At 42.9% G+C, this 23,697-nt stretch overlaps 1 protein-coding gene across 14 annotated transcripts in view; it reads right to left on the minus strand.

Annotated features, from left to right (window-relative positions):
• LOC125463094 (membrane-associated guanylate kinase, WW and PDZ domain-containing protein 2) overlaps positions 1-22,798 on the minus strand; it is a 545,354-nt gene extending 522,556 nt beyond the window's left edge. For 2 of the 14 annotated variants that reach the window (XM_059654599.1, XM_059654586.1), the window contains exon 1: positions 21,596-22,786. In XM_059654599.1, the coding sequence (XP_059510582.1) occupies positions 21,596-21,893 (298 nt within the window). In that variant the 5' untranslated portion in view covers positions 21,894-22,786. Of the gene's footprint in view, positions 1-6,107; positions 6,168-21,595 lie in introns of all 14 variants that reach the window. The other 12 variants (XM_059654588.1, XM_059654587.1, XM_059654593.1 and 9 more) reach the window with 10 other exon arrangements.
• Between the last annotated feature and the right edge of the window lie 899 nt (positions 22,799-23,697).

The raw sequence follows: 23,697 nt of genomic DNA on the forward strand, positions 1-23,697 counted from the left end.
AATAATATCCTTTCCTATAACTGAGTGACCAGAACTGGATGCAGTACTCCAGAACAGACCTAGTGTAAGTTATCTCTTTGGATTATCCTTAACCTCATTTGCTCAGGCAATCTCACATCCTCTCTTTTTGTCTTCCTGATCTCCCTCTTAAGAATGCCCTACATTCTTTATACTGTTCAAGAGATTCATTGGAACCCAGTTGTCTACATCTAAGTCATGGTTCTGTTTTATTCTTAACTAGAACTTCAACATCTTGAGTTTTTTTTAAAAGGTGCTGTCATGCTAATAAATTATGAAGTTTTTTGTTAAAGCTACAATGTTGATGTTGAGAATTGATTATTTGTTTACAGTCTGGATTGGTTATTCAAAAAAAGTCTGATTAGGAACCACTGGGGTTAATTTGAGGGTCTTTGTATTGTGAATAGAGATAGAGGTTCGGTCGGCTATCTCCATGTGGTAACAGCAGCCTTTTCTATGTTATTTCACATAGCTGTCTATACATTAGATATAGTCAATTGGGTTCAAATGAATCTCGAACAGTATAAACAGTGCAGGGCATTCTTAAGAAGGAGATCAGCAAGGCAAAGAGAGGGTGTGAATCCCACATGAAGCAAATGTTACAATGTTTACAAACATAATAGCCTACTTTGACCGATAGGATATGGCAAGAAAATTTCAGTACAATACGAAATGAAAGTGTTGAAAACAAGGATTTCTGAACACTTAGCATTCTGTGGAGAGAAAAACAGAGTTAGCATTTCAAGTCAATGATTTTTGGTCAGAACATGGAAACAATAACATGTCAAATTGTTTGCTTTTACGTATAACTGTCAAACTGCATGTTAATACCATGCAAGTAGGCATGTATGCTAGGACCCAAGATCAAGTTACAGAAATAATTTCAATCATGCATTGTTGTATGTACATTTGCAGAATCGACAAAGTCTGATTAATGATTCAAACGTTTTCAATAAATTTCAATGATTACCACAGCTTGGTGTGCAGTGTAGGATTCAATAACTCCATTCCCTCCCCAACTTCTCTTGGAAATTTGAAGTTTCCCATGTCTAGTAACATACGAGGCACACAAAGCAAAGGCAAAGGCTTACGTCTGTTTCCATAACTAGTTTCTCCTGGAACAGGTGACTGGCCTGTTGTCAGAGTCTATAGCTCAAAGTGTAACGCACTACATCAAGTATGACTAACCAAGAGACATTTCCGTCACAAAAGGCATTCATTCATAATAGCTCTATTTTGTTTGGTAGATGGTGTAAAATTAAAGCCACTGATGACAATCAAATGAAAGCCTCTTTGCAAGGAAAAAATTCAAGATACAGTTGTCATCTTCACAAGAATGGCCTGCTGGATGAAGAGAGTTGCAGGGAATGGACAAAGTGGTCTGGAATTTGAGATTTGGCGGGGGTGGCAATGTAAAGAAAAACTTTTGCATATCTGGCACATGTAAAAAAACCCATTTCAGTGATCATGTAATCAGTGATATCAGATTGAACAATTCCAATAAAGCAGTGATTTTCAGCTGCTTCACAAGTGCTGTTCAGACCCTTGATGTGTGTTTAAACAAATCTCTCCAAGACTGCAGTTAAAAGATGTGTCACAATTGGAGATAATAAAGTGTGAAGCTGGATGAACACAGCAGGCCCAGCAGCATCTCAGGAGCACAAAAACTGACGTTTCGGGCCTGGACCCTTCATCAGAGATGGGGGTGGGGAGAGGGTTCTGGAATAAATAGGGAGAGAGGGGGAGGTGGACCGAAGATGGAGAGAAAAGATGATAGGTGGAGAGGAGAGTATAGGTGGGGAGGTAGGGAGGGGATAGGTCAGTCCAGGGAAGACGGACAGGTCAAGGAGGTGGGATGAGGTTGGTAGGTAGGAAATGGAGGTGCGGCTTGGGGTGGGAGGAGAGGATGGGTGAGAGGAAGAACAGGTTAGGGAGGCAGAGACAGGCAGGGCTGGTTTTGGGATGCAGTGGGGGGAGGGGAAGAGCTGGGCTGGTTGTGTGATGCAGTGGTGGGAGGGGACGAACTGGACTGGTTTTGGGATGCGGTAGGGGAATAAACAACTGCACCTCCCAGTCACGAACCATTTCAACTTCCCCTCCCATTCTTTAGATGACATGTCCATCATGGGCCTCCTGCAGTGCCACAATGATGCCACCTGAAGGTTGCAGGAACAGCAATTCATATTCCGCTTGGGAACCCTGCAGCCCAATGGTATCAATGTGGGCTTCACCAGCTTCAAAATCTCCCCTTCCCCCACCGCATCCCAAAACCAGTCCAGTTCGTCCCCTCCCCCCACTGCATCACTCAACCAGCCTAGCCTGTCTCTGTCTCCCTAACCTGTTCTTCCTCTCACCCCAAGCCACACCTCAATTTCCCACCTACTAACCTCATCCCACCTCCTTGACCTGTCCGTCTTCCCTGGACTGACCTATCCCCTCCCTACCTCCCCACCTATACTCTCCTCTCCACCTATCTTCTTTTCTCTCCATCTTCGGTCCGCCTCCCCCTCTCTTCCTATTTATTCCAGAACCCTCAACCCATCCCCCTCTCTGATGAAGGGTCTAGGCCCGAAACTCAGCTTTTGTGCTCCTGAAATGCTGCTTGGCCTGCTGTGTTCATCCAGCTTCACACTTTATTATCTTGGATTCTCCAGCATCTGCAATTCCTATTATCTCTGTCACAATAAATGTTGGAAAGTGAATAAACATTCACTAAGAGTGGAAACATGGGGCACCATCACTAGCAACAAAAAGCATCACAAAGTCAGACATAAAATGTCGAAAACTGAATGTGTTGAGGGTAACAAGATGATTACAAGGAAGTTGTTAATATTACACAATCAAACTATCGGGATGAATGATTCAGTGAATTAAAATAGTGATTACATTCATTTCAGGCACATATGTGAGAAAACCTATAAAGTTCATAATGTTTTAAACTGAATACATATTAGATAATTAATATTGATAAAACAATGCTATAACACAAAAATTACATATAGTTAATAAGAACGACTTAGTGTTGCTGGATTTTACTTTGCTAACAGCATTAGTCATTTTCTGGATTTCACCAAGTCCCATTCCAAGCACACACGTTAACCTCTTAAAAACATTACCTGTGTAAAAGTCCATCCTACAACTTTTGACTGGCCAGTATTGGTTTCAAAAATTGTATTTTCACACAAATATAGACAGTATTTCTCAGCATTGTTTTTTCTTAGCTAACACCCAAAATCAACTGGTAAAGTCAATGTAAATCAAAATCAATTACAAAGAAACATTATTTACAACAGGGAAAAGACAAAAATAAACATTCTGAAACAACGTGTCTAATTGACTTTTAACCTGTTAAATTTTCCTATAAAAATGCCAGACACAAACCATGTAACCAGTTGCCCTATTATCCTTTGATCATAGGCATTTCTCCCTTTAAATCCAGCTCTTACTGTCGTCAGGACAGATGGCTTAATAATAACTACCGTATCATTGATATCAGTCATAACTCAAAGAACAAGCTAAAACAAAATCTTGCTTCCATACAGCCACAAGTAAAACAATGCTGAATTTTCAGGAACTTTTGGAAACACAATAACTTGTAATTTTAATTAGTCTCAAGATAAAATGACATACTCAGATTCTTATTCTGAAACACTTGAAATTTGTACATAATAAACCTGGAAATTTGCTGCTCAAGGTTTGCGTAATGTACATTCATTACATGTATATTTCAAAAAGAATGAAATTTGGATCAAATTATTTCCGTCTGGATGGGAGTTTGCTCGCTGAGCTGGAAGGTTAGTTTTCAGACGTTTCGTCACCATTCTAGATAACATCATCAGTAAGCCTCCGACGAAGGACTGGTGTTATGTCCCGCTTTCTATTTATCTGGTTAGGTTTCCTTGGGTTGGTGATGCCATTTCCTGTGTTGGTGATGTCATTCCCTGTTCTTTTTCTCAGGGGATGGTAGATTGGCTCCAAATCAATGTGTTTGTTGATGGAGTTCCGGTTGGAATGCCATGCTTCTAGGTAAATTTCGCGCCAAAAAACTTCACTCACTCACGCGACAGACCATGAATGGACAGATAAAGAACAACAAGTCATAGACATCAGACAACGGCAAACACAAAACGAAAAAACTAGACCTGCAGAAAAAAATAGACAAACTCACACAAAATAACAACACAGACAGCACAGAAGCATGGATAAAAAAACTTATCTGACTGACCATTAACAGTCACTGAAAAAGCCGTCTTAGCAAGAGGATTAAATTACAACTTCCGGGATGCGGACAAGAAAGACCCAGAAGCATGGCATTCCAACCGGAACTCCATCAACAAACACATTGATTTGGAGCCAATCTACCATCCCCTGAGAAAAAGAACAGGAAATGACATCACCAATCCCCGGAAACCTAACCAGATAAATAGAAAGCGGGACATAACACCAGCGCTTCGTCGGAGGCTCACTGATGATGTTACCTAGAATGGTGACGAATCGTCTGAAAACTAACCTTCCAGCTCAGTGAGCAAACTCACATCCAGAACCTCAGCCTGAGCTGCAAATCTTCTCAAAACTCATTATTTCCGTCTGTTTGGTCATCCTGAATTCTTTCTAATCCTTGTAGTTTGCATGTGACACAAAGAACTACAGCAGGATTTTGCATTTTGGGTGTGAACCGCAAAGTCAAATTGAAAAGACGGTTTCAAGCATGCACTCTCAGAAGCAGTCATGCTGTGTGACTTACCCTGAATTAGCCACTTAGTGGCCAGAGAATGTTGTTCGGTTCTTAAGGACCATAGGAGGCTGTCCAATGTGGGGTGGCACGGTGGCTCAGTGGTTAGCCTCTCAGTGCCCGTGCCCCGGGTTCAATTCTACCCTCAGGTGACTGTCGGTGTGGAGTTTGCACATTCTCCTCGTGTCTGTGAGAGTTTCCACCAGGTGCTTCGGTTTCCTCCCGCGGTCCAAAGATGTGCAGGCTAGGTGGATTGGCCGTGCTAAATTACCCATAGTGTTCAGGGATGCCTAAATTAGGTGGGTTACAGGGGGATAGATCTGGGTGGTCGGTATGGACTTGTTGGGCCGAAGGGCCTGTTTCCACAATGTAGGGATTCTATGATGATTCTATATGAAAAGCTGCAGTCTGCCATCATAGGCAACAGGGACTCTTTCGCAAAATGCCCTCAATAACTTTAAAAGCATCAAGAAACATCAGCCACAGACCATGACATATCTACTGGCATTTAGAAGAGTAAGAGTTAATTTAATTGATACTTAAGAATGAGGGGTCTGACAGGGCACACTTAAAAAGGATGTTTCCTTCTGAGGGAGAATTTTGAAGCAAAGGTCACTGTTTAAAATAATGGGTCAACCATTTAAAACAAATGAAATAACTTCGCTTTCTCTGAGAGTCATGAGTCTTTGCAACTATCTTCCTGAAAAGGCAGTTGAAGCCGTCTATATGTGTTTTCAGGCAGAGTGGACAGATTCTTGGTAACAATTGGGAGCAAGTATATCAAGGGTAGGGGAAAATATGAATTTGAGACTACAGATTAGCCATGATTTTAGTGGTACAGCAGGTTCAAGGGGTCAGTAACCTATTCCTGCTCTTTGTTCATATAGCACTGATGAACATCAATATATAAATGAACACTGTTTGGTCTACCACAGGGTGTGTTTGAAGAGAAAAGCATATACAGGTCGAAGTGGATGCTTTGTGAATACTTGAAGGTGAAGGGAATGGGTGATAACAATGATAGATGTAAATAAGTAAAGAAGTTCAAGTGAAAAATTAATACCAGCATGGATTAGTTAAGCCCAATGGTCTGCTTCTAAGGTATACATGGAATAGAGTCATAAAGTCATACCGCACAAAACAGACACTTTGGCTGAACTCATCCATGCCGACCGGGTTTCATAAACTGAACTAGTTGCATTTGCCTGCATTTGACCCATATCCCTCTAAACCTTTCCTATCCACGTGCATGTATCGATTATCTCCTGTTTTTCCATCACAGATTATTTAATATATATCCATCCAGATATAACAAAATCTTACATTTATATGAAACAACTTTAATGTAGAAAACAACCTGAAGTACTTTTCTGAAGCTGTTTCCACCTTTAATTCATGTCAGTCCCTGTTTCTAAACCTGAGGAAAAATAGAAAAAATAAGAAAGATATGGTGTTTTATGTTTGAAAAAAATTGAAAACAAAGGATATCCATTGATTTGAATTGGGAAATCAAATTAAAATTGATCATTTTGAATTAACAAGCAGACAAGGAAAAGCATCTGCTACAAACTATACAATCAGAATAAAAATTTTCACAATATAATGCAATGAAACCAAGTTGCATAAATAGATAAAAAATATTGACAATATTAGTCAACACAAAATGAAGTGAGAAACAACCTGTAGGAGATAAAGCACCAGAAGAAGCAGTGACATCCAAGGTAAGAGACAAGTTCAAGATGAAGGACATGAAAAAAACTAAGATTCTACCTAGTCTGTCCCGTTCATAAGTTGTTCACCTTAGAGGTAGCATATGTTCTTCCTGCCAGTCATACAACTTCTTGGGAAAGCAAGGATAAACATGTTAGAAACATCTATGGTCAATTTAAGACCAGTTTTGGAACTCTTGTCTAACCTTCAAAAACAATTAAGTTGTTCTCAGGGAACCTCCACCTACCTTCTACAAAGTATATTGTTCTCAACTCTCAGAAAGTAATCATTTTAATTTTTAAGTAATCCAAGTACATCAACTCTGGGAGTAAAAGCTTTCTTGCAGTAGTCTAAATATTATATTTTGTATTTTACACTGATATCCCCCATCTCTCCAGGTTGTGCTCATACATCCAGAGTTCAGGTGCAATACTGGAACCTTTGATGGCTACTGCCCATTATGTTTCAAGTTCCCTGCCAATAGTGCCAACAATGGATAGAATCAAAAGACATTGAAAAGAAATGAATGACAGAATTGGGAAAAAAAATCCAAGTATAATGATCAAAATCAAGGAAGAATAGTACACATACAAGTGTAATTACATGCAAATGATCTTATTCACTGTAAGCATGAATTTGGGTCAGAGGAAATTTCTGGGTTGTAGAAGACATCTTTGTAATGATTTGAAGAAAGTTGTTGGACAGATTCCCTGCAAAGGATTCAGAAATGCTGCCAATAAACTATCACCAGTTGGAAGATGAGGAATTAATGTCCAGGCCCTCTATTTCAATCCCAGGTTGGATATACATGGGCAGGTGAAATCATAGTTCCAGGAACCACACATTTAAAAAAATGGCATCTGCACTTTGGATTTTCAGTCCAGGGATGGAGTAGATTGTGGATGGGTTGGATGATCCGATAGGAGTCCATTTCTCAAATCAGATTGACAGAAATGCCACATTGCAGCTTCAGTATTGCAGTCAAATTTTATAAAGATTAAAATATAAAATATTCCTCCTACTCACTGCCAGTCCATGATGCTATCCTTTTCCAGCCCCTCAGCTGTTGTTTGCCAATCCAGCTAACTCCTAAAGATCCTCAAACCTCAGTACTCCCTTAAGCCGATATACGTATACCTAAAGGACCTATGTTGACAGTGCCACCTAATGCCCATTCACTATAGCCCTTTATAGCCCATGCCACTCAATACCCTCAATCATCATCCTGGATCTTTACAGTCTGTAAGTCAATTCATGCCAACTTACCATGGGCAAGCCTCAGAAGCGGCACGCTGACAGTATCTACTGATTATATCACAAATGGAAGAAATATTCATTGGTAACAGAAAAAGTCTACATGTTTAAATTTCTTCAACTAATCCATTGTGAAAATAAACATTTCCTTAAGTACTTAATTCTCATGAGCTTACTTATGTCAGCAAACATTATCATTCAACACAATACTCCATCCCTGGACTGAAAATCCAAAGTGCAGATGCCATTTTTTTAAATGTGTGGTTCCTGGAACTATGATTTCACCTGCCCATGTATATCCAACCTGGGATTGAAATAGAGGGCCTGGACATTAATTCCTCATCTTCCAACTGGTCCATCAAATTGTTCACTTGGCAGACACCCCGTTGTGAAAATGATAGTTGAGTAAATCAGCCACACAGCACAAATCCTATAACAGTTTTGAGAGAACAGGCACTGTCAAAGTAACAAGCATTTTTAAAATGAATTTGGATTGCCAACTTTTCCAGTCCCAATGTGTTAATGCACTATTTATGTACAAGCATGTCTTTTCATTATGCCAAAGGATAATTACCTCTCCCAAATGGGTGCCTTCAATGAAACCTTACTCACTGGGGTAGCACACTGGAAATCAAGACCTATTTTTCCCAGCTTCGTCATAAAAATTAAAGATGCTGTAAAAGCATGCAGAATTTTCCAATTTATCTGTCTTTTAGACTCAGGTTGAGAGAGAGCATGGACCAGTTTCTGTACTTAACAGAAATGACTACTTATTGCAAATAAGTACAATCTAGCCACAGACATACAGTTATGGACCATGAACATATAACTCTACCAGTTAAACTCCAACCCTGTTGTAAAACTTCCCCTATATACATATAGACAGACAGATAAAACACCTGTGTTATGTGTGGAGAGCAAAACTAGGAAGGCAAGTCAATAATCTCTGTCCACATGATTTGCCGAAATGATACTTTTAAACTGCCACAACTGGCTGTTTGTCAATTGTTTTCTCTCTCACTCTCGCAATCTCCCCCCAAGCGTTTGCCACCCTCTTAAAGGAAGCTTGGAGCAACTGGTTCACAAATTAAAAGGTTTCTGACTTATTTGTTAAGACCAACAGCTGACAGCAACTGGTGAGGGAAAATAAACAGCTTTCTTCAGGCTTTAGGGTGAGAAAAGGACACCAACTTTCTTTCTAGAGGTTTAACGGTTTTGTCCATCTTATTCGTAGGCTGTTTATCCACCTAGGAACCAATCAAATAGATGTTGGTAAACAGAAGGCCTTTGTCATTGGCAACTGGTCATCATTCCACAGACCAGACCAATCAGCTGCTTGTTGCAGACTGAAACTCATTTTGCACACACTCCTTGGCTCTAGATCATCTAAATCTCCCCACTAGCTGCACAAACAACAGTGTAAACAACACTTCAAACGAGTGACGACACTTGCTTTTAAGAAGTGCAGCAATCTCTTCCACATTCTTTGGTTTTTAATACAGTTGTTTTTCCATTTCGGTTCACAATCCAAAATACAAAACAATAAAGAGATACGGTTTTCAGTGAAGGAAAATGTTTCACATATGACAAATATATTAAAAGTCATTTTGTTTGTTCCCTGGGGTAAAGGTATTGAATATACTATCCTAATTTTTTCTTGTTGGTAACTTTAAAATGTAAATTATTATTTATTATTATTTAGTATTAGTACTATTTAAATTGGCCTAAATTTTCCTGTAAATGTGCACCATTGTATTAGAACATATACAGAGCAGACAGTTCTGCACATCCGAAAAAGAGAAAAATTACAGGTTAAATGGTTTATTCCACAAATAAAGCCACTCAATATTTTCCAAGGAGTTTTGTGCCACTCTGCCATTACTATTTTCACAATCAATTTATAGCAACTTTTAATTGATTTTAATGTGTATGGGGGAGAAACAATGCAATCTCAATGTTCCTGCATTTATGCCTGTTTATACCCATTTCCACAGACTTAAAAAGGATTCATCTGTGAAAACGTTGGAAAAAAACACACCTCAGATACTACAGATGAAAATAAATAATGAATGAACATCATTGTCACAATAATAAAATTGGATTGATTGGATGTGTACAAGTTTTGAAGTAAAACAAAGTCTGCATCCCCATTTCCCCAAATGACACATATTGCACGTCACGAAGGTCATCAGCCAAAATTTTTACCAAAGCTGTAAACACAAATCTTTGGTTTTCCCATCTTGGCTTGGGAAGGCAGGTAATGTCCATGAGATGACATGTTTCCTGGAGAAAATACACAGCATACCTTTACTTGCTGCATTATGAACTCTAGGCTCGATTTAAAATCCTAATTAACCCTCCTAATTAACGCTCATGATACTAATGCTTGTAGTCACTGCCATTCACTTGGTTGGTCACACCAATCTTAATGAAAAAGAATCCTAGACAACAGTGTGGAGCTGGATGAACACAGCAGGCCAAGCAGCATCTTAGGAGCACAAAAGCTGACGTTTCGGGCCTTGACTCTTCATCAGATGCTGCAGAACTAAGATGCTGCTTGGCCTGCTATGTTCATCCAGCTCCACACTTTGTTATCTCTGATTCTTCAACATCTGCAGTTCTGACTATCTTATGTAAAGTGTGAGGCCTTGTTTAGAATTACGTTTGTGTTGGACCAGTTCTACTTACAAAGTAGGAATTTATAAAATGCCACAACGACCGATTGTCAACACATGGTGTGCTTTTTGAACAGAACAGAACATATCTGCAAATAAAAATTCACACCATCGATGTATATGCAATAGAGAGAGAAAGAAAGAGAGCGGAGGGCGGGCACGTGGCGGAGGGGGGGGAGCGGAGGGCGGGCGCGTGGCGGAGGGGGGGGAGCGGAGGGCGGGCGCGTGGCGGAGGGGGGGGGAGCGGAGGGCGGGCGCGTGGCGGAGGGGGGGAGCGGAGGGCGGGCGCGTGGCGGAGGGGGGGAGCGGCGGGCGGGCGCGTGGCGGAGGGGGGAGCGGAGGGCGAGCGCGTGGCGGAGGGGGGGAGCGGAGGGCGAGCGCGTGGCAGAGGGGGGGAGCGGAGGGCGAGCGCGTGGCGGAGGGGGGGAGCGGAGGGCGAGCGCGTGGCGGAGGGGGGGAGCGGAGGGCGAGCGCGTGGCGGAGGGGGGGAGCGGAGGGCGAGCGCGTGGCGGAGGGGGGGAGCGGAGGGCGAGCGCGTGGCGGAGGGGGGGAGCGGAGGGCGGGAGTGGATAGCGAGCGCGCGGTGTGGGGCTGTGGAGAGCGAGCGCGTGCTGGGGGGGTGTGGAGAGCGAGCGTGTGGTAGTCGGGGGAGTGGAGCGCGAGCACGTGGTGGGGGGGGAGTGGAGAGCAAGCGCGTGGTGGGGGGGCAGTGGAGAGCGAGCACGTGGTGGAGGGGGGGAGCGGAGAGCGAGCGCATGGTGGGAGGGGGGTGAGTGGAGAGCGAGCGCGTTGGTGGGGGCAAGTGGAGAATGAGTGTGTGGTAGAGAAAGCGCATGGTGGCGGCGCGAGTGGAGAGCGAGCGCGTGGGTAGGGGGGGAATGGAGAGTGAGCGTGTGGCGGGGGGAGTGAGGAGCGAGCGTGTGGTAGAGCAAGCGCATGGTCGGGGAGGGGGAGTGGAGAGCGATTGCATGGTAGAGGAAGCGCATGTTGGTGGGGGGGGAGTGGAGAGGGGGGGGAGCAGAGAGCGAGCGCGCAGGCTTGGGTGGGAGCGGAGAGCTGTGAGAGCGGACAGCAGGCACGCGTGCCGAGTCGGGGGGGGGAGAGCGGAGAGCGGGCGCACGCGCTGGGAGGGAGCGGAGAGCGAGCCCATGTGCGAGTGGAGAGCGACTGCGTGGGGGGAGGGGAGTGAATATTTTGCACATGTATTTGTGTGTGCATATGCATGGGAGAGGGAGCGTGTGCATGAGAGAGAGCGAGAGAGCATATATAGTGGGGTGGAGTCACCTGTAGTGCAACATGAACCCAAGATCCTGGTTGAGGCTGTCCTTCTGGGCACCAAACTTAGCTATCAGCCTCTGCTCAAGGACACTGCTTTGTTGTATATACTGAAGTCCACCTTGGAGGACGTTTACCCAAAGGTCCAAGGCCAAATGTATTTGACGGGTGAAGTGTTCCCCCACTTGGGGGGAGTATGCCTGTTTGGCGATTGTTGCGCGGTTTCTATTCATCCGTTATCATAGCGTCTGCTTGGTTTCGCCAAGATACTGTGCCTCAGGGCATCCTTGCCTGCCAGGTACAAGATAGACACCGTTGGCCGAGTCATGTGAGTATCTGCCGTGCATGTGGTGTGTCGTGTTCCCATGTGTGATGGTCGTGCCCATGTCCAAGATCTGATATGTCTTGTAGAGGTTGGCGTGACACGGTTGTATTGTGTTGTGGTCGATGTTGTCTTGAAGGATGGGTAGTTTGTTGCAAACAACGGTCTGTTTCAGGTTTGGCGGTTGTTTGAAGGTGAGAAGTGGAGACGTGGGGAAAATCTCACCTTAGATCTTCCAGCTCCCCACACAGTTTGCCACTTTGGACACTAATAGGCCCTACTCTTTTCCTCATTATCCTCTGGTTAGCTAATCCTAATATACCTAGAAAATGTCTTTGGATTTTCCTGTATTTTATGCGCGAGTGTTTCTTCTCCTCCACTCACTCGTGCTTTTTTATTTTATTTTTTAAGCAACAATAGATGTGAGGTATTGTGTTTGTACAATTAAAAGGTCGGCCTTGGGTCATGTTGTAGAACAAAGATCGAGGGGTTCAGGTATATAATTCTTTGAAGTTTGCATCACACATGGATAGGGTGGCTAAGAAGGCATTTACCACACTTGCCATCATTGTTCATACCTCTGAGTATAGGAACGAAGACATTATGTTGACGACGTACAGGGCACTGGTGAGGTCTCTTCCGAAGTTCTGTGTCCTGCTCTCATCACCCTTTTATACGAAGGCTGCTATTATGCTGAAGAGGGTCCAGAAGAGATTTACCAGGATATTGCCAGAAATGATGGGCTTGGGTTATAAGGAGAGGCTAAATAGTCTGGGACTTTTTTCATAGGAATGTAGGAGGTTGAGTGGTGACCTTATTGAGGTTTATAAAATCATGAGCAGTATAGATAAGGTGAATGGCAGTATCTTTTCCCTTAGACGAGGGATTTCAAGACTGGGGGCATATTTTTAAGGTGAAAGGAGAAAGATTTAAAAAAAAGACATGAAAGGCAATTCTTTTTACACAGAGAGAGTGGTTTGTGTGTGGAATGAACTTCCAGACAAACTGATGGGTGTGGGTACAGTTACAATGTTTAAAAGACATTTAGATAAGTAGATGAATGAGAAATGTTTGGAGTGTTTTGGGCCAAGTGCAGGCAGGTGGAACTAGTTTAGTTTTGGACTATGGTCGAAATGGACTGGTTTCCATGCTGTATGATTATGATTCTATGATTCTATACCTGGCAGCACTTTCTAAATACTCTGGTGCTTCTCGTGTTTTGAGCATTTAATATCTATCATTAGATTCTTTTCTTTAAACAAATCTCCACATACAGGATTGTCTGAACTTGTTGGTCCCATCCTTCATCTTCATGCTGTACCTGTACTCTCACCATTTCCTTTTTGAAGAAGTACTACTGCTCTGCAGATTTTCCTCCAAGTAACTGCTCTTACTGCATTTTGGCCAGACATGTCTTTCCAACCAATAAATTGAAATACAGTCATCTTTTGATTACATGTCACCTTTCAAAACAGGTATAATTAAAAACTCAAAATTTCCTTAAATAATCCGGGGTTAGGATCCATAGTTATAATGGGCTGACCTGGGATGAGTCCACCCTCAGTGCTCATGGGTTGTGAACTCAAGAATTTTGACCCAGTGACAGTGAAGGAGCAGCGATATAATTCCAAATCAGCATGGTGAGTGACTTAAATGGTAACTTGAAGGTGATTATGGCTGATCTGTCCTAGGCCTTAACAACTTTGTACAGTGCAGCGTAGCAAACAACTCCCTGACATTTCAAAAATCTACCTGCCCACTCTTTAAATACTTTCAGTGATGTAGCTGCCACAACTCTCTGGGATGCAGAATTCTAGCCATTCACTACCTTTTGGGAAAATAAATTCTTTCACATCTCAGTTATTCTGCAACGATGTCACTTAGTTCAAGACTGCCCCACTCAACCTCCACAACATCAAGTCCGCTCCCCACAGATTTTTGAATATTTCAATAAGATCATTCCTCATTCTTCTAAATTCTAATGAATCAAGGCCTAGCCTGTTTAGCCATTCTTGATAAGTCAATCCTTTTATCACAGGGGACAACCTTGTGAATCTCTTTTGAACAGCCTCAAATGCCAGTATGTCCTTTACAAAATAGGGGACCAAAATTATATACTGTACGCCAGGTGCAACCTTATCAACACCCTGGACAGTTCTTCCCAGCCCAGCTCTTCCCCTCCCCCCACTGCATCCCAAAACCAGTCCAACCTGTCTCTGCCTCCCTAACCTGTTCTTCCTCTCACCCAGCCGTTCCTCCCACCTCAAGCCACACCTCCATCTCCTACCTACTAATCACATCCCACCTCCTTGACCTGTCCGTCTTCCCTGGACTGACCTATCCCCTCCCTACCTCCCCACCTACACTGTCCTCTCCTCTCCATCTTCGGTCCACCTGCCCCTCTCTCCCTATTTATTCCAGAACCCTCACCCCATCCCCCTCTCTGATGAAGGGTCTAGGCCCGAAACGTCAGCTTTTGTGCTCCTGAGATGCTGCTGGGCCTGCTGTGTTCATCCAGCCTCACATTTTATTATCTTGGTCTATATTAGAACCTCATTTTTGGAAGGGAGAATCTTCATCCTTCTTGAACAGGGATGTCACATTGAGAATTCCAATGAATTGGAAAGCTACCATGGAATTCAGTGATTTCTGGAATATTTCAACCAAAGCCTTCATTATGGCTGCAGCCATTTCCTTCAAAGCTCTTGGATGTAGGCCATCGGGGTCTGACAACTCGTCTGCCTTTAGCCCCGTTATCAGTCATTCACTTTGTTGCAGACTGTTACAAAATCTGTCCTCCCATTAGCACACTGCCTTTCTGTTATCTTTACGGTATTTCCAGTGTCCTCAAAGCATGAAGTCCAATGCAAAATATTGGTTTAAATTATCTGCAATTCCCTGTTATCAGTTCCCCAGTTGCATCCTCCAAGAGCCCAACACTCGCACTAGCTACTATAGAAGTTCTTGCTGTTCTTGGCACTGTTCTTCCATAATCAATTTTCTCCTGCTTTATTAGTTTGTTTTTAGTCATCCTCTGCTGGTTTCCAAAAAAAAAATTCCAATTCTCTGGTCTACCATTAGTTTTTGCTCCTTTGTATGCATTATGTTTTGATTAGATACTCTCCGAGAGTGCCTTTGTTAACCACCAGTCGTTCATCCTTCTTGATGAGTCTTTCTTTTTGACTAGAATAAACTTTCATTGAGTATTATGTAATATCTGCTTAAATGCCTGTACTGACATTCCCCTCAGTTTTTTTTCCCTAGCCCACTTTAGAGAACTCTTTCATCACACCCTGCAAATGTCCTTATTTAAGTTGAGGATACCAGTTTGAGACCCGAGTTTCTCTCCCTCAAACTGTGTTATGATCGCTGCTCCCTAAAGGGTCATTCACTATGAAATCACTTATTATTCCTATCTCGTTACACATTACTAGATGTAAAATAGTTAGTTTGCACATAGTTTCTGCAATATACCGCTCAAAGATACAATCCTTGATGCACTCTGGAAATTTGTCCTCCACATGAGCTTTGCCCAAATGGCTTCTCCAGTTAACATGCAGATTAAAATCTCCTATGGTAATTGGAATGCTTGTAGTACCTTTCTTACTCAGCTCAGTTATTTGCAGATTTATACTTTGTCCTACAGCGAGGCAATTCTTTAGGGTTTGTAGACGATTCCCACTCATGACCTCTTCCCCTTTTGATTACTAATGCCACAGAAACTAATTCCACATCATGATGTGTTCCACCTATATCACGTCTCACCATTGCACCCCAACACCTTTTCTTTAAATAAACATATTCTTCTAGTACATCGGATGCCCTTGAATGTTGATTTCCCAGTATCATTGACAATGTAACCATATCTCCGTAATAGAAATAAATGGTTATGATTTGATAGCTATTTGTGCCATCAACTCATCCACCTTGCTACAAATGTAATATGCATTCAGATAAAGGGCCTTGACTTTTTACCAATTACTCTCTTCGGGTCTAATTTCTGCTGCATTTTCTCTGTATACGTTCTACTCATTGGCTCTTGTATAGTGCGACTGAAAATGACAAATAACACTGCTGTAGGAATGCATACACGGGCATTTTTTACCAAATATGACAGTAACAGAGAAGGAAATGCCTTCCAGAAAACTTCCAAAGCAAGACAAGACTTTTAGTTACAAACATATATTCCTAAATAAACCTGGAATATTACTGTCATACACTTAATAGTATTGTATCCCAAGGTCTTTCTCTATGAACTGTGAACATGCAAAGGAGAATATAGTAGAGTGAAAGCCAAAGACACAAGCTAGAACCTTGCCACCAATTTCTGAGCTTTATGCAACCTCTTTCCAGGAAGGCCAGTGGTCAGCTCTATTAACTGATAGTACCACCAGGAAGATGGTGGAAACAGCTAGTAGGTCACCACCCAAGGCTTAGAATTATCATTGGACCCTAACTTATAGGTGAATGCTAGCATGACTGGGGTTAGTGACTTGCGAAACGGAGGAAACTAAGGGAGCTCAACAACAAGGACAAGGAGTGGCTTGCAGTGGCTCCACCCTTTCCTGATACCAGGTCCCTTAATCAGGCGCTGAATGCCTTTGATCAAGGGACACCCAATTCCCCCAGTTCCTTCCTAGGAAGTCACAAACAACTTTGTTTGCTTGCAAACTTGAAGTTTCCTTGTCACGCTCCCCGCAAAGGCCCGTCGCTGCATCAATGGGCAACAATGGTCGGATAAGGCCCTTAGACTATCATTAACCAGTCATATCGTGTCCTCGATAATAAAATGTGAGGCTGGATGAACACAGCAGGCCAAGCAGCATCTCAGGAGCACAAAAGCTGACGTTTCGGGCCTAGACCCTTCATCAGAGAGGGGGATGGGGGGAGGGAACTGGAATAAATAGGGAGAGAGGGGGAGGCGGACCGAAGATGGAGAGTAAAGAAGATAGGTGGAGAGGGTGTAGGTGGGGAGGTAGGGAGGGGATAGGTCAGTCCAGGGAAGACGGAAAGGTCAAGGAGGTGGGATGAGGTTAGTAGGTAGCTGGGGGTGCGGCTTGGGGTGGGAGGAAGGGATGGGTGAGAGGAAGAACCGGTTAGGGAGGCAGAGACAGGTTGGACTGGTTTTGGGATGCAGTGGGTGGGGGGGGAAGAGCTGGGCTGGTTGTGTGGTGCAGTGGGGGGAGGGGATGAACTGGGGCTGGTTTAGGGATGCAGTAGGGGAAGGGGAGATTTTGGAACTGGTGAAGTCCACATTGATACCATATGGCTGCAGGGTTCCCAGGCGGAATATGAGTTGCTGTTCCTGCAACCTTCGGGTGGCATCATTGTGGCAGTGCAGGAGGCCCATGATGGACATGTCATCACTTCCTACAGACTAAGGGGGTGGCCATGGGCACCCGCTTGGGCCCCAGCTATGCCTGCCTCTTTGTAGGTTACGTGGAACAGTCCCTCTTCCGCACCTACACAGGCCCCAAACCCCACCTCTTCCTCCAGTACATTGATGACTGTATCGGCGCCGCCTCTTGCTCCCCAGAGGAGCTCGAACAGTTCATCCACTTCACCAACACCTTCCACCCCAACCTTCAGTTCACCTGGGCCATCTCCAGCACATCCCTCACCTTCCTGGACCTCTCAGTCTCCATCTCAGGCAACCAGCTTGTAACTGATGTCCATTTCAAGCCCACCGACTCCCACAGCTATCTAGAATACACCTCCTCCCACCCACCCTCCTGCAAAAATTCCATCCCCTATTCCCAATTCCTCCGCCTCCGCCGCATCTGCTCCCACGATAAGACATTCCACTCCCGCACATCCCAGATGTCCAAGTTCTTTAAGGACCGCAACTTTCCCCCCACGGTGATCGAGAACGCCCTTGACCGCGTCTCCCGCATTTCCCGCGACACATCCCTCACACCCCGCCCCTGCCACAACCGCCCCAAGAGGATCCCCCTCGTTCTCACACACCACCCTACCAACCTCCGGATACAACGCATTATCCTCCGACACTTCCGCCATTTACAATCCGACCCCACCACCCAAGACATTTTTCCATCCCCTCCCCTGTCTGCTTTCCGGAGAGACCACTCTCTCCGTGACTCCCTTGTTCGCTCCACACTGCCCTCCAACCCCACCACACCCGGCACCTTCCCCTGCAACCGCAGGAAATGCTACACTTGTCCCCACACCTCCTCCCTCACCCCCATCCCAGGCCCCAAGATGACATTCCACATTAAGCAGAGGTTCACCTGCACATCTGCCAATGTGGTATACTGCATCCACTGTACCCGGTGCGGCTTCCTCTACATTGGGGAAACCAAGCGGAGGCTTGGGGACCGCTTTGCAGAACACCTCCGCTCAGTTCGCAACAAACAACTGCACCTCCCAGTCGCAAACCATTTCCACTCCCCCTCCCATTCTCTTGATGACATGTCCATCATGGGCCTCCTGCACTGCCACAATGATGCCACCCGAAGGTTGCAGGAACAGCAACTCATATTCCGCCTGGGAACCCTGCAGCCATATGGTATCAATGTGGACTTCACCAGTTTCAAAATCTCCCCTTCCCCCACTGCATCCCTAAACCAGCCCAGTTCATCCCCTCCCCCCACTGCACCACACAACCAGCCCAGCTCTTCCCCCCCACCCACTGCATCCCAAAACCAGTCCAACCTGTCTCTGCCTCCCTAACCGGTTCTTCCTCTCACCCATCCCTTCCTCCCACCCCAAGCCGCACCCCCAGCTACCTACTAACCTCATCCCACCTCCTTGACCTGTCCGTCTTCCCTGGACTGACCTATCCCCTCCCTACCTCCCCACCTACACCCTCTCCACCTATCTTCTTTACTCTCCATCTTCGGTCCGCCTCCCCCTCTCTCCCTATTTATTCCAGTTCCCTCCCCCCATCCCCCTCTCTGATGAAGGGTCTAGGCCCGAAACGTCAGCTTTTGTGCTCCTGAGATGCTGCTTGGCCTGCTGTGTTCATCCAGCCTCACATTTTATTATCTTGGATTCTCCAGCATCTGCAGTTCCCATTATCTCTCATATCGTGTCCTCATAAGCTCATAAGATACTCACCCACCAACCTCCTCCCTGATTAAATAACCCCCAGTACCTCACTCACCATGGGAGGGCTGAAGATTTCTGTTACCCACACAGTCTTAGGCTTCAAATGGAGATGAATACTGGAATTGTATAACCATCCGAGGTTGAGGTAGTAGAGAACAAGAGAAGCTTCTTATGGAAAGAAGAATGGAGGTAAAGAATTCTCTGAAGAAAGAACTATAGGCTAGGTTTACTAAAAAAATATTATCAAAAGCCAAATGGATTTTTGCATCAGGTGACACACAACATAAAAATAAAAAGAGTAATGATCAACATTCCAAGACCACAGAAACATTTCCATAATTACTGATAAAACTGAGGCTAGTAGTGAATAAGTGTAAACAAACATGGTGCTGACTTTAGAGTGAAAACTGCTCACTTCCTTAACAGGCAGGAGAAGTTTTCACAACTGACTCCTTCATGTGTTTACTCAATATGCATTTGTAATTGACAGCAAAACTATTATTTTAGAATTCCAGTAAATTGACAACTAATAGAATTCATTACATTTTCCAGCAAGAGAATCCCAGGTTACGAATGCTATGCAATATAAGCAGGTCATTCAGTTTTGAACATAATCATTTTCTTCTTCGAATCACTTATTCTAATCAGAGTCAGTAGCTCACTTTCTATTTAAGATCAAGGATGCTATCTGGCTTTATAATGTCCTTCTCAACTTGGAGCTTCATTTTCAATAACCTAAGTGCTGTGCTTCATTTAAATTCAAATTATTCTGTGATATGCTCCCATTCTCTCTCCCCATTTACAATGACGCATGGGGCTTTGAATTTCCCTACCTCAGTGGCACATGGAGTTTATCTCCAAAATTCCCTGCCTAAGTTTTCCGGCAGTCTTTCAAAATCCTCATCACAATTTTCAACATTCTTCTGTATCATGTCATCAATAAATTTGCACTGTGATTGCTTCATGTCCTAAGTGCTGCTTGCTTACATACATTGCAATACTTTCAATACAGAGCCCTGTGGAATATCATTCACCAAATGGTGTGCCTGAGAAACTTAACTTTACCTGTACTGTCTTCGGCAGTCTAACACACTTTTTTCATGTGTGTGGTTTAATTCCCCTCAATGTCATATTGTTACAAATCGTATTGTATTTTGTTGAAAATCTTAAAATCCATATAAATCATATACACAGTATTTCCTTTAATTTTTATGCAAAGTATTATTGAACACTAGTCAAATACAACCTGCTATTTAAAAATCTATAAAACTACATTGGTGAACTATCCAAGTGGTCCTGATTCATTCCTTTTTTTCCTCTTAGCTTTCTTACTTCTCCAATATTTCCTATGTTGCCGATATACATTGAAAAAAAAAATTGACAATCACCTATGGCCACCCCACAAGAACATTATTTGCATCCTCAATACAGATAATCACATTCCTGTAATTTCTCAAAATTAAGTTTAAGTAACTTTTATTAATATGATTTATTTTTGCAAAGGTTGCCTGAACATATATGTTATAGTACTGAACAGGTCATTGTTCTGAAAAACAACTTTTAGAACAAACATTTAAAGCTTAGAATTATGAAAAGTACTTTGTTATTTATATAAATGAGTGGATCAAGCTGAACATTTGGACTAGGGAATTCAGTAAATAGAAAATGTCATATTTGGAATTAATAATCTTAGATTTATTGTCACTCTTCTATAGCATTGCCATCCACATAATTTCATACATGATAGACAGTCTATTCAATGTACAGGATAATGTCATGAATACATGTCTTGATGTTAATTCACCATTATCCATTCTTAGAACTCCTGGTCAACCCGTTAATGAATATGTGACTTTATCCAGTGTCCATTGATTACAATTATTCCATAGAAATTAACATTATTTTCATTCTGCAACATATTAGAAAGAAAACAATGGCTTTGCACCCAGGCTAAAATAAATTATGTTTCAAGGATATTGTGAAAACAATTGCTGGTCATTAGAACAAATATTCATCACATGACATTTGTGCAGAAAATAAATCAAGACTTTAGTTTTGCAACCTCACAAGGATTTTGGTTCAATACATAGTTTTATTTACTTCAAAGGTGTTCTCATCACTCACTCCTACAATACTGACATCATCTAAGAATTCTTGTCTGCAATGTTGTCATATATCGTTTATGTACTGCAAAGTTGTGGCAATTTTAAAATAGTTAACAGACCTGTTAGTTTGGAAGATAGAAGAAAATATTTTCTCCTAACTTCTCAACACTCTAATAAAATTTCTTTAGGCATAAAACGGTACAAAGACAGATCTTCCAAAATAGGATATTTAACAGTACCTGTTCGGACCACAGCTTCTAACTTTATATTTGTACATTTTTGATTATTTCACCTATTGCCCTTTATCAGACTCGAGGGAACGCAATTTCCATGTCAGACATAACTTTCAAAAACGGTTATTTACGCATTACAAGTGAAAAATACATGCAGCTTTAATACGAAACTGGTAGTTAACATTATTGGAAGATTACTGTACCTTGTTTGACACACTTCAAACGAATTGGGTCCTTACAATGCTTGATCACAGCCAATACATCTCTAATAGTGAGCCCTGACACTGCTGTGTCATTGACTTCCAATAACAACTCATCAGTATGCAGTTTTCCATCCTCGTAGTTAATTTTGTTGTGTTTCATTTCTCCCAGATACGAAAACAAACCATTCTCTGCGCCACCTTTGATCTCCACATTCAGTTCCCCATCCTTATCTCTACATATCACAGTTTCATGGACTTTACTTGTCCAGTGACTTTTCTTTTTTAATACCTTGGACATCGTTCCGGTAAGCAGCTTGCAGATCAACGTTTCAAAGAGGAAATCGTGTGACAACGCGGGCTGATGCAAAACTAGATCCCAAGCCCGGCAGAGTTGTCAGAACAGCCCGGAGCCTTGGAGGTGACGGCGGAATACGCAACTTTCCTTGACATTTCCATGGAGCCCGGTTAAATGATGATGATGGCAGAAGCGAAGAATGAAAAGGAGGCCTCAACAATTAGCAAGTTTCTTTCAAAATACCCACTCGTCACAAATACACAGGACGATAATGTATTTACCCCCTGCGCCGTCGTTCTCTGCAAACACGCATTTCAATCTCTTCACGGGGTAAACAGCTGACACCGGCTGGGAATGACGGCGGGGATCCTCCCTCATCTCTTACAAAATTTCCAGATGGAAGAGGGAAAAAAAGAACAAATGTCGGTGCAAGGCCAGCCCAGGGAAGCCCTGTCTGTGTGTATATGTATGTAGTTGTTTATCCCCGGATTTAACAGTCTTCACAGACATTCAATCCCATCCACACAAAACTGAATCTGCTCCCAAGTTGCACCAACTTCATTCACGCTCACGCTGCAGCCTCACTCCAATCGCCGCCGACAACCCAGAAGCGCACGCGCAGCTTTCCGTCGAGACCGTTAAACGGCTGCGGCCGAAGGTACTGGAAAGGTCGGTGTGGCCTCGCGCGATTTCGGATGCTGTAGCGTTAATAGTAATATTAGGTCTGCCGATTCGATTGTTTTACTTCTTTGGGTCAAATCAGCTGTTTAGATGCTTCCGCCTGTCTCTAACGCATGAAGAGTCAGTGATATTTTATTGGAATTACACGATTTGATTTTATCTGCGGCCTCCCCCCCTTTATTATTGCTGTTAGTCACGTAATATAACCACATGCAGAATTTCCTGCCGAATCTCCGCTCCAGACCGCTCGATTGGTGCGAAAGGGGAAACCGCTGACTTAGTATTCTGTACGCGCTGTGTTTTTCTGGAACTTTTGTGCCATTGTACTATTACCTCAGTCTAAATGACTTAGAAAGGAATGTGACCTTCAGTTACCTGGAAATGCTGCGAATGTTTTTCCAGAGAGGTCGAGATTGAGAAGCTACTTAAAATAAAATTGTTCAACTTTATGAAAAGTCTTTATTAAATAGATAGTAAGAAACTCTTTAAACCGATAGAAGAATTTCTGACCAGAGATTTAAACACGTTTAGGACGATTGGCAAAACGTTGAGGTGATTTCATTTAGTGCAGCCTAATTATAGTTTGGAATCTGTAGAGTCGCGGAAACCAGTTTCAGTACCAAGTTGGATTTTTACTTGAAACTTTTTTTAATAAAAAAAGGGAGTTCGAGGGAATGGGAGAGGATGTAATTGAATAGGTGTTTCAAAAAGTTGCCCCAAACATGTAACCTACTGTTTGTATGATTCTATGAAACTGCAAAATATACTATCAAAGCTTTGGCATATTAGGACTGACTAAATATAGAAATAACACTAACATATTGGAAGTGATCTACAATTTTTGACTTAATAGGCTTGCAAATTACTAAAATGAATGTGTAATTATTTGGAGTCTACAAACTAATTTGAATAATGTTATTGATGTACTGAAGAATCCTTACCGGTAGAAACCTTGTTTATTCATCCTTGCCATGCATGGCCCATGCGTTTGATCAACATATCAAGTATTTCCAATGTTGGTGGGTCCCTGCTGAATTTTTTTTGCAATGTTTTATCTAATTGGATTTTATATTCTACATTGGCTTACTACCTCCTGCATGTTATGCATATCATGCTCTGATTATCT

The sequence above is a fragment of the Stegostoma tigrinum genome, chromosome 25 (assembly GCF_030684315.1).
Source record: "Stegostoma tigrinum isolate sSteTig4 chromosome 25, sSteTig4.hap1, whole genome shotgun sequence".
Lineage (NCBI taxonomy): Eukaryota > Metazoa > Chordata > Chondrichthyes > Orectolobiformes > Stegostomatidae > Stegostoma > Stegostoma tigrinum.